At 47.7% G+C, this 15294-nt stretch overlaps 2 protein-coding genes across 2 annotated transcripts in view; one reads left to right on the top strand and one right to left on the bottom strand.

Moving 5' to 3' along the window:
• LOC123502828 lies at positions 1-3141 on the top strand. The gene is given in 6 exon segments (XM_045252102.1): positions 1-179; positions 478-792; positions 795-1354; positions 1462-1710; positions 2469-2564; positions 2873-3141. Coding segments are annotated over 5 exon segments (1332 nt in total). The 5' UTR covers positions 1-179; positions 478-536; the 3' UTR covers positions 3044-3141.
• Positions 3142-4028: 887 nt separating this feature from the next.
• LOC123502687 (leucine-rich repeats and immunoglobulin-like domains protein 1) overlaps positions 4029-15294 on the bottom strand; it is a 34869-nt gene continuing 23603 nt past the window's right edge. The window contains 9 exon segments of the mRNA XM_045251869.1: positions 4029-7688; positions 7810-7997; positions 7999-8257; positions 8498-8696; positions 9380-10466; positions 10697-10840; positions 11496-11639; positions 12936-13079; positions 13486-13641. Coding sequence (XP_045107804.1) covers positions 7135-7688; positions 7810-7997; positions 7999-8257; positions 8498-8696; positions 9380-10466; positions 10697-10840; positions 11496-11639; positions 12936-13079; positions 13486-13641 — 2875 coding nt within the window. The 3' untranslated portion in view covers positions 4029-7134.

Below are 15294 nucleotides of genomic sequence, written 5' to 3'. Positions count from 1 at the left end.
AGTGAAATATTTGCCAGCTTTGTTTATTTAGGCTGTGGTGGGGACTGGGGAGAACTCAGCTGAAAGGCAACACGTGCAACAATAACAACCTCCAGCCTTAATTAATCACCCCACCTGGCCTCGCGTTACCTGTCCCGCCGAATACAGGTGGGCGGGGCTCTCGGGGAACGCTTCTGCAGGTAGGTGTTGCTCAGGGGTCCGCCAAAGGGAGGGAAGGTTAACTGTTTCCCTGGGTTTGTGTTGTGGTGAGGGGAGGGTGCTCAGGGTGGCAGTGCTGGGGTGTCGGGTGTGTGTGGGGTGTAAAGGGGTGGTGTGTATGGGGATGTGGGGTGTGGAGGGGCGGGGAGGGGTGTTTAGGGGCATTGGGTGTGTGTTAGGTTAGGTAAGGTGGAGGAAGGGGAGTGTGCTGAGGGGACTGGTGAGGCTGGCAGTTCTTGACATTGGTTCTTCTTGTCCTGTTCATCCACACCTCAACAGCTACCACCACCACCACCACTACTACTACTGCTGCCACCACTACCACCACTAGTGGCAGGATGGGGAAGCCAGCGACGGCTGCTCGTAAGAGGAAGAGGCGAGCGGCGGCACTGCTGCGGCGGAGGATGGCTGCCAAGGCTGACCTGGAGAACCTGAGTGTGGAGGAGCTGCTGGCAGCGGCACAGGAGGAGATTGACAGCTTCCAGTATGAGACGGCCCAGACGCTGTGCCACACAGCCCTCAAGAAGGAGCCAGACAATGTTGCCGTGCTGGAGACCTCAGCCAGCCTATGCCTGGAGGTGGGGAACCTTGATGGGCACGGCACTGCCTGGGCAGGGCCATAACGGTGCAGCCTGAGGGCGGCCACGAGAAGTACATGTCCATGGCCCAGCTGATGGAGGGGCGGGAGGCGCTGCAGTGCTACCAGAAGGGCATCGAAATCCTCACCAGGAAGGTGCTCAGTCTGCCAGTGGTGAAGAAGGTCGAGGAGGGCAGCGAGCCGGTGGATATGACCATGCAGGACGCCGCCGGCAGGAATGGCACAGCAGCGGCAGCAGCAGCCGGTGTCAGCGAGATGGCGGCCGTCACGGTGAAAACCGAGCCCAGGGATCCTGTGCTGGACGAGGGGAATGAGAACCTTTGCCCAGCAGAGGCTGAGGCTGGGGCCAGCTGGGGCGCTACCTCCACCTCCTCAATGGTCCCCCAGCAGGATGAGAGAGCAGGGCTGGTGCGGCAGATGTCTACGGCCCACTGCTCAGTGGCGGAGCTCTTCATGACAGACCTGTGTGACGAGGAGGAGGCGGAGGAGGCGTGTCGAGCCAACATCCTGAAGGCCATTGAGGTGGACCCCACCAACCCTGAAGCCTTCCAGCATATGGTGAGCCTCACTCTGCTTGTTCCGTCCTCACCAACACACCAGTTAGTCATTACTTCACTCTTGACTCTGCCCTCACAGACTTCAACTCTTGCTGCTCTCTCACACAGGCAAGCTTCCTTCTGGTGAAGCAAGAGGTGGAGGAGGCAAAGAAGTACATAGCACAGTCCTTGGAGGTGTGGCTGCCACAGTACAGGGCTGTGAGGGAGGGCAAGGCTGCCACCGGGAGCTTTGACCCTGTGGAGGTGTGCCCACTGTCCTACGCCACGCGCCTCACCACAGCACGCATACTTATTGAGGTGGAGGACCACAAGTCTGCCGTGGAGGTACTGGAGGGCCTGACAGAGGAGGATGATGAGGTGAGGGTGTGACTGCCTGGTTGCTGCTGTGTGTGTGTGGGGGGGAGGGGCTTTGATACTAAGACTTGTACTGTTAAGCAAGAGGTTTCTGTGGTTATGTTTGTCTTGGTGCATCACACCTCTGTATAGCACTGTGGAAACCTGTTCATTGTGAGCATTGATGAGGATTTTGAAACTTTATTTTTCCAATAATAGGTGGATATAAAATCTGTATAAATATTTTTCTCTTCATATTTTCATTTTTGTTTTCTTTATGTGTTTATTTTCTTACATGACTGTGGGTTGACTAATTGTTGCCACAAAGACTCATAAAACACATTCTCATTAATTAGGGAGGTGGTGGCATAGTGGATAAGGTGGTGAGCGTGGGATCGGGCAGACGTCCACGCGTAGGTTCGAATCCCACCACGTACAGCCTTAAAACACTTTGCCATTTGTCGAGTGGTTTAAAGTTAGCTATATGTCACCATGATACCCAGGTTCTAGGTGGTTACACTCAAGATGAGCTTGGATGGTGATATGGGCCCTAATATGCCCACCACTATAAATAAAATTGCCTGCGCCACTAATGGGCGGAAGCTGAACAGCACTTCCCATACACTCTTCAAGTGTGCCTACAGGCACTATAGGCCTTAACGAAAAAAAAAAAAAAAAAAAAAAAAAAAAAATCCCTCAAAGAAAAAAAAAATAAACAAGTGTCTTTCTTATTTCCTGCAAATTTGCTGCCATTCTGCCCTGTGGTGGTGGCGGTGATGCAGGTGGTGGACGTGTGGTACCTCATGGGGTGGAGCCACTACCTGCAGGGGGAGGAGCAGCGTGAGGCCGCCCAGTACTGTCTGCACCGTGCCCTGCAGGTGAGTGTGGCTGGTGTGTGGTGGTGACTGGTGTGTGTGTGTGTATTTTGTAGCAAGATGTTGATTTATCCTACTTTCATGTGTTCTTTTACTACTGATTGTGCTGAAGTCTTGTCAAGCTATCACTAAAATCACTCAAACATCCTTGAAAACCACAATGAATTCTTTTAGAATCTTGAAAACACTCAATAACTAATAGCTTGTAAGTACTTGACTCCAACATGAGATGGTGTTTGAAATTACCAAGTATCATTGAGGCAGCATTGGGTGGAGAGAGCAGGCAGTGAAGTGACAGTGTTATGCTGCAGGTGCATTCGGAGACTCCATGCGAGGACGGCCAGATGGTAGAGCATATGCAGGAATTAATGGAGGAGCTTGGACCGTACATTGAGAAGGAGGAGCCTGACCAGGACGTGGAGGAGGAGCTGGAGGAGGACTCGGAGGATGATGATGAGGACAACACGATGGACACAAGTTGAGTTCATTGACTGGTATAGATTTTGCTATGAATTGCTGTTTATTATGTATGATGCTGAACTTTTTTTTATCTCGTCTCTTAATATATGTGTCAATGTACCGAAGTGTTTCATCTTGCCCTCCGCTTGAGTTGACACTACTTTTATTTTGCTGCTGTACTGAGACACTTTTACCATTACTGTATCTTTGGAGCTTCATAGAACAGTAAAGCTCTAAATAGATTATGTTATGTACAGAATGGTATGAGATGTAGAATGTAGAAGGGTAATTAATGTTTAGAGGCAAGATAATGAAAGCTATCACCAAAATATACATGTCTTGGTGATGGCTGATTGATAATGTATGACTGTATGACTTGCCTCTACCTGTAGTGCTCCACCAGACAACTACTCCTTGTGGCCAGCTCACCTCAATGCCTTCAGATCAATCCCTCTGTGCTTCCATGATGCTTCAAAGGGGACACAGCAACTCAGTGGGAAGGAGGCACAGCAGCACCCATTGTCAATTTCCCAAGAATGAATATACATAAACATGAAGCAAACTAATCAGGAGAAACTACTATTAATTTATTGTCACATTTACCATCTGCAACAAATCAACCATCCAATCCCAAATAAGGATGTTAAAGAAAATGGTGACCGTTATGCTTCATTTCAAGAGTAGCGGTTAATGACATGTGAACCTTAAACCCTTCAGCACTGGGACGCATTTCTACCATGAGTTTTTGTGTATGATTAGACAGTTTTATTTACATCAGGAAGGGTCTATGGACTTCAGACGATAAATGGCCAGTCTTCACTATTTTAATCCCCACACAAGTTTCTGAAGCTGTATCAAATCACCAAATAGTAAGCAGAGCGAATATGAAAACATGTCATGGTACTGAAGAGATTAAGAGTACCAGCATCCCTTCTTCAACTGCCCACCTGCCCTGCTGTACTAGAGGGAGGCTGTGATACATGATACAACTGAGGTGAATGAGATGCCTTTCATATACACAGTTTTATTAATGAAAAGGAGAGGCTGCAGAGGAGGATTCTTAATAACTTAAATAGTTAGTATCCCTCGGCACGGACAGCTGCCAGGGATGTCTTCGATGTCTTGCGGCTCGCGGGAAGAGACAAGGTTAGGGGAAGAGGAGGGACAGGTAACAGGAGAGAAAAGGAGGAGGGAGAGACAGGTAATAGATGTATAAGAAAGTAGGAGGATGTGTCAGGTAGCAGGAAAGGAAACAGGATGAGAGACAGGTAACAGATGGAGATGAAAGGTGGAAGAGATGGAGAGGAAACAGGGAGGGAGAGACAGGTAACAGATGGAGAGGAAAGGAGGAGGGAAAGATGGAAAGGAAACAGGGAGGAAGAGACAGGTAATAGATGAAAAGGAAACAAACAGAGAGGTACAAAGGGGGTGCCAGATGCCAACAGGAGACATCACGTTCGCAGTTTTGGGCTGTACAAAATATTATATAAATTGTTAACGGATCAACAAAATAGATCTGTACACGTTATAAAAAAAATAATAAAATAATAATAATAATAATAAAAACTTAAAGAAGGAACAAGGTAAGATTTGACATTACAATTACCGGTTAATATGTCACAACCATGTCAGAAGCCTCACAACAATCCAATTAGGCTACGTTAGTCATTCCATTTTTCTCCATTGCTAAAAATCTTTTGGAAACTTGCTGTAATTTCTTCTCCGTGCCTTACTAAGCTAAGAATGTAAGGTTAGTCTTTACCATACACATGCTGGACTCTTACACTTAACCTTTATCATTTACTCAATTAATTCTTTCCTTCAAACCAAGAGCTGTACATATTTTGTTCAATATACTTCAATAAAAATCAGAATAGAAAACAGTTTGACGTATCGACGTAATAATAATAATTTGATAATCTTGTTCTACGTAATTTGTGCCGACGTACGAAATGAACAATAATAAATATATATAAAATCACATACAAAACCATAACCTGATGTATAAAAACTGCACATTTGCTTTCCAGAACCACAATAATAATAATAATAATAATAATGATAATAATAATAACAATAATTCTACTCATAAAAATAGGATTCATTACTTGCTAATAAATAAATGTTAAAAAAAAAGTAACAGTGATAACAATCAGTATTTAGAACAATGTCCAATCACCCTGGGCTGTTTTCTTCACAGAGGCAATGCAGGGGTGAGGGGGGGGGTGGCAGGGGGAGGTAGGTGCTGTGTGTGTGTGTGTGTGTGTGTGTGTGTGTGTGTGTGTGTGTGTGTGTGTGTGTGTGTGTGTGTGTGTGTGTTGTGAAAATTTATCTGAGATCTTTTTTTAAGTAATAAAGGGATATGAGAGAGAGAGAGAGAGAGAGAGAGAGAGAGAGAGAGAGAGAGATGGTAATGAACATAAACAGAAAGACATGGAAAACAACAGTACAGAAGGAAGGAAGGAAGGAAGCATAAAAAGGAGCCAGAATGTCTGATATTGTGCCTTCAGACTCTGTACATTACATCTTCACCTTTGAACAAGCCCCTGAAGGCGGCCCTGCCAGGGTGTGGGGGGAGCTGCCTGCACCCTGCTGTCTCGGGTGAGGAGAAGCTGCTGCGAGAGGAGGTTGTGACATAGTAACTGCTTACGTCAGAAGGTGACTAGTTTGAGGTCGACTTAAATGTACAATAGTTTCTCAAGTGTCAGTAAATGCGTGAAGTAACCACGACGCTGCGCTCAGCACACCTCATTAACCTACGTCACAACACAGACTTGCAGTATTTGAACTCGACCACTGTTAGGAACAAACATTGCAGTGCTCTACGACAAGAGGAGGCTGGACACACATGCAAGCACGCACACACACACACTCATGCACACATGCACACATGCACACACACACACACACTGTTGATACAATGCTGGTACAATAGCAGCTCTACAGATGCCTTTCCACAGGACAGTGTCACTACATTACAAAGCAACTGCACAGTTCTTCCTACGAAGCAAAAGAGATGTTCCTAAGTAATTCAAAATCAATATAAAAATATTCTAAGTAGACAAGGAACACAGATTATTTTTCAGCTATGATGTAGTAAAATCAAGCCTACAAAACAACAATGCATTGGTGCACTGGGGCTCCCTCACCCCCGGGCCCTGCCTCAGCATGGCTGGAGAGCAGGGGGGTGGGTGGCCAGTGCACCAAGTTAGCACACGGCCGGTGCAGCGCCGCAGCCTTGTGGACGTCTCCGTTCCTGTTGGTGAGGCACAGACAGCTTCTGGGGGAGGGATTGCAATTTTGATTGGAGAATGTTGTTGAGGGTAGGTTTAGCAGTGTGAGTGGCCTTGTGTCCCTCACACTAAAGGCATCGTGCCGTGGCAAGACTTGGGACGGAACACATTTCCAGTTATTAATGCACGTGCAACTCTGCTCCTTGGAACAGTGGCAGGGAGTCCTTGGAGGTGTGGGTGTGGTGCTGGATTCCTTCTCTTCAGGCAAAGGCTGAGGCAAGGAGAGAGTGGTGGCAGGGGTGGCCAGGCTGCGGGACACCTCCACACTCCACCCTGCACTCCTGTCATGCCTGGTTGCTGCCACCACTGCCTTGTGCTTCCATGGCTCCACACCAACCACACTGTTCCCTGCCATAAGGGCTGAGCTTCTGCTCCACACACTGCTACTGCTGCTGCTGCTGCTGCTGTTCCAGGTTCATGTGCCCATAGTACACCTTCTATATAATGAGACTTGCTGACTGTGAGTGGCTGAGTGAGTGTGGCCAAGATGTCTTCTTATCACGGGGGTTTCCCACAGAGGAACTCTGGCACTCCAGATGGCAGCACTTGAGAAACTACGGCACCAGCCCAGCACCGGGCAGCCTTGATGCTGCTGCCTGTCTTGTGCAGTCTGAACTGTCTCAAACAGTTGATATCTGCATACATAAAGTCCAGCTTTACTCATACACATATATATATATATACAGGTATGTACACACATTTGGATGCTTTCTTTATACAGATAATGCACTTACAAAACCTCTTCACACTGTCCACTAGCTTGAGGAATGCCTACACGAGGGGAGGGCAGCGGGCTGCCCTTCCCGCCAACCCAATGGCCATTATCTCCCCTCCAGGACACGGCCACCATGCACTTGGCCAAGGAACTGAACCTCTGCCATGTCCATCCTGAGGTCCAGCTCACTCCTGTGGTCACTGGCACTGGACACAGATGCCCGGGGGCTGCGCACAGCACTCCCCTCGCCACTGTGCACGCAGGGCAGGTCACCGTTGGCCTGGCGGTGCAGGCTGTAGCCCTGGCCCTCGTCAATGGCATCCCCACCGTCTGGGGAGTGTCGCTGGGCCAGGGGACTGCCTCTGCTATGCGCCTCAGAGGAGGAGGGGGAACCAGAGGCTGACTGATACGGGGAGCAAGGTCTTGTCTGGTAGGGAAGGGAGGGTCCACGAGGCAGGGTGGAGGAAGGGGTGACAGGGGAGGACACGGGCAACAGGCGAGAGTTTGAGCCTCGCCTGAGGCTGGCGGTGTAGTGGCTGGAGGGGCTGTAGCTGCTTGGGGAGAGGTGCTGTGGACTGAAGGTGGAGAGAACTGGTCGGCCCAGCACCTCCTCACAGGCCACGGGTTCACCTCCACCTCCAACACCAAGGCCATTCACACCTGCAGGCACAGAGCACAACATTAGACTGGGAATGTGTGTCACTGCAAGGATGAGGTGCAGGTCAATACTGCCTTATGGAAGTGGATGCGCGCGCACACACACACACACACACACACTCACCTCTCATGACTGGTGAGCCCCTTGAGTCAGAGCAGATAATGAGGGAGCGCCGCAGTCCTGGCCTGTTGAAGTCCAGGGGAAGGAGGTCCTCATTGGAGCGCTGTGCAGAGTCCCCTGTCCCGGAGTCCTTCCCGCTGGAGTGCTCCGAGCCGCTGTCCTGGCCGCTGGGGTAGCCCTCGGTGGCACCCGAGCAGCGGTGTCATGTTGTGCATCAGCTCTGAGGTGAGGTGGTGGTGGGCGGCCAGGGCGTGGTGCTGAGGGGCGGGGTAGCGGGCCAGGGCGCCCTTGTCGCTGGGATAGCCGGCAGGGCTGGTCAGGCCACTTGCTGACTGGGTGCGCTTCCTGGTCTGGTGAATAATGACAACCCACACCAGGGACGTCAGCACCACGCAGCACACCACCGCAATCACCACGATGCCTGTGGTGGTGCTGCCCGCTGAGGAGGAGTCTGTAACAAGAGTGGGGTCAGAAATGTGTCCTGCAGTGTGGTGGGGGCAAGACAAACATAATCTATATTTGTCTTCCTTCCAATACACAAGTCATGGCACAGTCCAGTCAATTAGTACATGGAGAGAAGCTTTAGGTGTGTAGCTGTGCAAAGAACATTATAGTGTGTGTGTGTGTGTGTGTGTGTGTGTGTGTGTGTGTGTGTGTGTGTGTGTGTGTGTGTGTGTGTGTGAGTGGTCACCTCGCAGGGACAGGTTGATGTGTTCCCGTGTGGTGCCGAGGATGTTGGTCAGCTCGCAGGTGTAGGTGCCGAGGTCCTCCAGGCGGGTCTCCTTGATCAGCAGGTACTGACTGTCATCCACCAGCAGGTAGTGGCCGTCGCTCTGCAGTGGCTCGCCATTCTTGCTCCAGGTCAGCTTGGGGACAGGTAGCCCAGTGCCCTGTGGTGCAGCAAACCATTACTTGTATTTTATTATTAAATCTCAAAGTGGTTAACCCAAAATATTAAAAGATGGTATGCTAAGTGTGTGTGTGTGTGTGTGTGTGTGTGTGTGTGTGTGTGTGTGTGTGTGTGTGTATGTGTGTGTGTGTGTGTGGGCTGCAGTTACACATTTAAGTCACTATTCATAGGTACAAAGTGGGCGGGGCTGCCATGAGTCAGCACTGCGTATAACAAAATATCAGCTGGTGTCTGAAAGATTGCCAGGAGAGACTAAAATACCCATGATGCAACACACCCACACATCACTACCACCTGCACACACACACACACACACACACACACACACACACACACACACACACACACACACACACACACATACAAATTCATACCAGACTACAAAATATAATATGAAGGTTATAAATGTACATAAGATAATATACTCAAGGCAAGAAAAAGTAAGACAGCAAAGCAGATCAATATGTACCAGAGTGAAGATCAATAAGTAGACTGCAGAAAAGCTGCCAATTACTTGTTTCCACACATGATTTGTTAAGGTGTCTGGAGCCAATCAGTTGTGACAGGAGAGATAAGATTTAGTGTGTGTGTGTGTGTGTGTGTGTGTGTGTGTGTGTGTGTGTGTGTGTGTGTGTGTGTGTGTGTGTGTGTGTGGTGACTCACCCGACACTCTAGGACAGTGTTGTGGCCCAGTGTGGCCACTTCATCCTTGGGCCGCTTGGTGAACTCTGGGATCTGCCTGATGGTGAGCCGGGCGTCGACGGAGGCCACTCCGGCGGCGTTGGTGGCACGGCAGGTGTAGACGCCCTCATCGAGCGGCGTCACCGGCTTGATGAAGAACAGCGTCTCATTGGACAGCACGTGGATGCGGCGCTCCCGTGCCGCCGGAAAATCCTCACCGCCATCCTTCAGCAGGGAGATCTCCGGGGCCGGGGAGCCGCTGGCGGCACACTCCAGCTTGGCCACCTCCCCGATGCGCACGGCCACGCTGGCGGGCTGCTTGGTGAAGTAGGGGTAGATGTGCACCTGGATGTGGGCGCGGCGGGAGTAGCTCGCTCCAAAGTCGTTGCGCACAACGCACTGGTACTCGCCACTGTCCTGCTCCGACACGTTGGAGAGAAGGAGGCGTGAGGTGATGTTGTGCAGCACACGGCCCTCCACGGTCACCACCTGCTCTGTGGTGGTGACGGGGAAGTCCACCAGCAGCTGATTGTTCTTGCGCCACAGGAACTTTGCCTGAGAGTCGCTGACGCCGGCGTGTGCCACACAGGCCAGGGTGACGTTGGTGCTGTGCAGCACCACGCGGTCTACCGGGGAGTGGCTGATGATGGGCCGCGGCGAGGAGTCACAGCTAAAGTCAGTGCCTCTAAGGGAGGTGACGCGGCGCCCCTTGAGGGAAGGCGGGTACTTGCACTCCATGGTGGAGGAGGGCGGGGCGGTGGAGGAGTTTGTGGTGAAGTAGGCGAGCCAGCTGGGCAGCCAGGACAGGTGGCAGTCACACACCAGGCTGGAGGTGTTGAGTGCCACAGAGGTGAGGTGCTTCAGGCCCATGAAGGGGTTGTGGGGCAGCGTGCGCAGCTGGTTGCCTTTCAGGTCCAGGCTGGAGAGGGCCACCAAGGGACGGAAGGTTTCCACGTGGATGGTCTCTATGTTGTTGTGTGCCAGCGAGAGGACCTCCAGGTGGAGCAGACTGCTGAACACTCCGCTGTTGTCCTCCACACTCCACCGCAGGTCGTTGTGGCTCAGGTCACTGCAGGGCAAGGCAAAAAGTGCAAACATTACAACAAACTGATGAAAAGTGTTTAGCATTAACAAAAAGCAAACATAATGAGAGAAAGTACCAAACAGTCTCACTATCACACCTATAACAAGAACAACAACAACACAATGAATGATGATGAACACAATGAAAGCCACCAGAGGGCATCGGCAAGCCACTCTGCCTCTGCCTGAGTGGTGGAGCAGCGGCCGTGGACTCACAGGTTGATGAGGTTGGGCGTGGCCTTGAACGCGGCGTGCTCCACATGGGCCAGGTGGTTGTGGGACAGCTTGAGGGAGGTGAGTTTGACCAGGCCATTGAGGGTGGCCTCCCGCAGCATCACCAGGCGATTGTGACTCAGGTCCCTGCACAGACACAAAACACACGTCACTCCATGTTACCATCACCTCAACACGCTAAACACACATTTAAAACATTGCCGGTACAAACAAACAGCCTCTTAATAACCCTAAGAAACCTCAACACACACTACAACACTGAAAAAACAAAAGATATCAGGATAGAAGACATACTAACTTAACTCAATCCTGTAAAAATGCCAGACACCTGACACATGACACACCCCAACACACCATAATAAACACAACAAACACTTCATATGACACCCCAACACACCACAACATATACTTCACATGACGCTACAACACACAGCAATAAACACAACAAACACTCCACATGACACCCCAACACACCACAAAGCACCCTGGCACACGTACACAACAAACACACCCCAATACACCTCAACACACCACAATAAACACAACAAACACTACACATGACACTCCAAAACACCCCATCACACCACAATGCACCCTGGCAGACTTATACAACAAACACAACACATAAAAAAAAACACATGGGCATTTTTTTTTTTTATCTTTTGTTGCCCTTGTTTGATTTTTCCCTCTTCCATATGAAAAAAAAAAAATAAATAAATAAATAAAATAAATAAATAAATAAATAAAACCTACCACCACAATGCACCACAGTCATACTTACAGGGAGATGAGGGACTTGGTTGACTGCCACGTGTCGGAGCGGATGGAGTGGATCTGGTTGGACTTGAGGGAGAGGTGAGCGAGGGACTTGAGATCAAACAGAAGACCTTTGGAGACTGTTGTGATGTTGTTGAAGTCCAGGTATCTGATCAAAGGGAGAGATGGTCATTAAGAAGGGATGTCAGTATAGGTGTGTGAAGGGAAGATGAAGTCCAGGTACCTAGACAAAGGGAGACGTGATTAAGAAGGGATGTCAGTATAGGGTGAAGGGGAAGATATCAGTGTTTCTCTTCCCCTCTCTTCCTTCCTGTCCTGTTTCCTGTGTATCAAAGGGAGAAAAGTCAGAAAGAGGGGATGTTGGTGTAGGAGTGTGAAGGGAAGATATCTTGTGCCTCTCTTCCCCTCTCTTTCCTCCTGTCCTGTTTCCTGTGTCCTAAGCATAAACAGGAGCGTTTTTGTAAAGTATCCTCTGTTTCTCTCCTATAATGTTCTTATAAGCAATATCTAGCAACTAACTAGCCCATTTTTTATTTTCATTTATTGGTTTCTTTTTGTTGCCCTTGGCCAGTTTTACCCTCTTACATAAAGAAAAGTGAACCCTGCTATACACCTTTGAAAACCTTGATAACTTCCACTACAATCTATTAAATTGTCACAAGAATTGCAAACTGATACTAAAATCATGAAAACACCCTTGAAAATCTTAATAATTAAACAGTCACTAGAACCAGAAAAGCACCCTTGAAAATCCTATTAACTTCAACTAGAACCCCACAAAAAAAAAAAAAAAAAAAAAAAAAAAAAAAAAAAAAAAAAACACACCCTTGAAAATCCTAATAACTTCCACTAGAACCCCCAAAAAACACCCTTGAAAACACTAGCAACTTTCACTACAGTCAATTAAACAGTCACTAGAACACCCTCCAAAAAAATCCTTGAAAACCCTAATAACTTACACTAAAACACATTTAACAGTCACCAGTACCTGAAAAACACCCTTGAAAACCATAGCAACTCCCACTACAACTTGTGAAAAGCCTGAAGCAACAAGAAACAAATGAGAAACAAAGGGAAACAGTTAACTCCTTCAGTGCATTTCCATATTCATTCTGCTTGCTGTTTGGTTTTATACAGCTTCAGAAACTTATATGGGGGGATTAAAATAGTGAAGACAGTAGCCATTAAACTTTTGACCTCCATAGACCTTTCCTAATGTCAATAAAATGGTCTAATGGTACACAAATCTCAAGATAAAAATGTGTCCCAGTACTGAAGGGGTTAGAATATGTAGTGAGGACTGTGGTCATTAATCTTCTGACCTCCATAGACTCTTGTTAATGTCAATAAAATAGTCTAACTGTACACAAATCTCAAGGTAAAAATGTGTCCCAGTACTGAAGGGGCTAAGAATACGGAATACAAAGACAGATGATGTCCTTACAGCTTCTCAATGCAGTCAAGGCCAAAGAGGGAGCCGTCACTGAATGAAGTAATGCCGTTTCTTCTCAGACGCAGAATTTTTAGCTTCTTGAGGTCCCTGAACATAAGACCCTTGAGGTTGTTCAGCTGGTTCCCGCTCAGGTCCCTGTGGTGAAAGAAGGGTCAATGGAGGTGGAGGAGGTGGTGGTGGTGGTGATGAATGATATAAACTTCAAGAATTCTAACTTTTTCTGTAATATAGTTAGTGAGGATAAGGCTGGGTGGTGGTGGTGGTGGTGGTGTAAATAACAAATAAATGGGTATGTTAGATTAGGTGAGGTGAGGTGAGGTGAGGTTAGATTAGGTAAGGTAAGGTACGGTAATATAATGTAATGTAAAGTTAGCTAAGGTATGGCAAGACAAACCAAGATAAAATAAAGTAAGACAAGGGTAGATAAGGTTAGGCAAAACAAATTGAGGCAAGAAAAAACAAGAAAAAGACAACCAAACACAAAGCAGGCCAGGATAACACACACGAGTCACAAGGAACACCAGTGACCACCAAGACTCACAAGATCCTGAGGTTGGTGAGGTTGGCGAAGACTGAGTTGGTGTGGTTGAAGATTGGTGAGGTGAGCTGGTTCCTGGACAGTTTGAGCTCCGCCAGGGAACCCAGGGACTCAAAGGACGACGGTTCCAGATGGCGCAACTGGTTCTTGTTCAGGTTACTGCAATACAAGAATGGTTCACGTTAGGGTAGGCTAGGTTGTTGTTGTTGTTGTTGTTGTAGTAGTGGTGGTGGTGGTAGTAGTAGTAGTAGTAGTAGTAGTAGTAGTAGTAGTAGTAGTAGTAGTAGTAGTAGTAGTAGTAGTAGTAGTAACCAGTATACAAAAAGCACGAGAGAGAGAGAGAGAGAGAGAGAGAGAGAGAGGGGAGACAACGGAGATAACAATGAATGAACGAGGCTCAGATAAAGAGTAAGAGAGAGAGAAAGATAAGTCAACGACGGACAGGATGTGGAGAGAGAGAGAGAAAGAGAGAGAGAGATTGGTACTATCGTTATTTTCGTTATCATCCTTCTGAGTACTTGATGACACACACACACACACACACACACACACACACACACACACACACACACACACACACAGAAAAAGGATATTAGTTAATGCTTGGAGAGTTAACGTAATAATGGGAGGAGGAGGAGGAGGAGGAGGAGGAGGAGGAGAGAAGAGGGAGGCGACACTTCTCTCTCTCTCTCTCTCTCTCTCATGTATACAAAAATAAAGGACGGAGAGAGAGAGAGAGAGAGAGAGAGAGAGAGAGAGAGAGAGAGAGAGAGAGAGAGAGAGAGAGAGAGAGAGAGAGAGAGAGCAGACAGTGAGGAAAAAGAGAAAGATGATAAAAAGAGCATAAATCAGAGAGAGAGAGAGAGAGAGAGAGAGAGAGAGAGAGAGAGAGAGAGAGAGAGACCCAGCCACCTGCGTCCCTCTCCCTCCTCCGATTTATAAGTTACTTCCTCATTTCGTCCTCTCCTCTCCTCCTCCTCCTCCTCCTCCTCCAATTCGTCATCATTTTCTTCCCTTCCTCTCCCCCTTCTCTTTAGTAGTTTTTCTCCTATTCCTCCTCCTCCTCCTCTTGTTCTTGTTCCTCCTCCTCCTCCTCCTCTATCTTGTTTGCATGGGGATGACTTGTAGTAGTAGTAGTAGTAGTAGTAGTAGTAGTAGTAGTAGTAGTAGTAGTAGTAGTAGTTGTAGTTGTTATTTTCTTGTCTTCCTTTGTCAGTATTTTTCTTCATTCATTCATTCACTTCCTTCCTTCCTTCCTTCTTTTTCTATTCCCTTCCTGTTATTCTTTCATTATTATTACTATTATCGTTATTATTACATTTCTTCACTGTAAACAACCTCACCAAACCCTCTCTCTCTCTCTCTCTCTGTGTGTGTGTGGTGGTTGTGGCGGTGTGGTAAAGTGGTGTGATTGAGGAGCATATCCTCATTAATGGCGAGGAGGATGTGGTGGTGGTGGTGGTGGTGGTGGCATTGAGAGGAAGAACAGAGAGACGTGACGAATAATAATAATAATAATAATAATAATAATAATAATAATAATAATAATAATAATAGTAATAGTAGTAGTAGTAGTAGTAGTAGTAGTAGTAGTAGTAGTAGTAGGAAGAGGAACAAAAAACAATGACAACAAAAGGAGAAAGAAGAAGAAGAAGAAGAAGAAGAAGAAGAAGAAGAAGAAGAAGAAGAAGAAAGCAGAAGAAGAAGAAATATGAGAAAACGGGAAAAAAATAAAGCAGAATAGAAAGAAAAATAGTAAATGAATGAGTTAACTGAGGAGGAGGAGGAGGAGGAGGAGGAGGAGGAGGAGGA

Source organism: Portunus trituberculatus, chromosome 12 (assembly GCF_017591435.1).
Source record: "Portunus trituberculatus isolate SZX2019 chromosome 12, ASM1759143v1, whole genome shotgun sequence".
NCBI classification, from domain to species: Eukaryota; Metazoa; Arthropoda; class Malacostraca; order Decapoda; family Portunidae; genus Portunus; species Portunus trituberculatus.
This window is presented reverse-complemented; position numbering and strand designations above follow the sequence as displayed.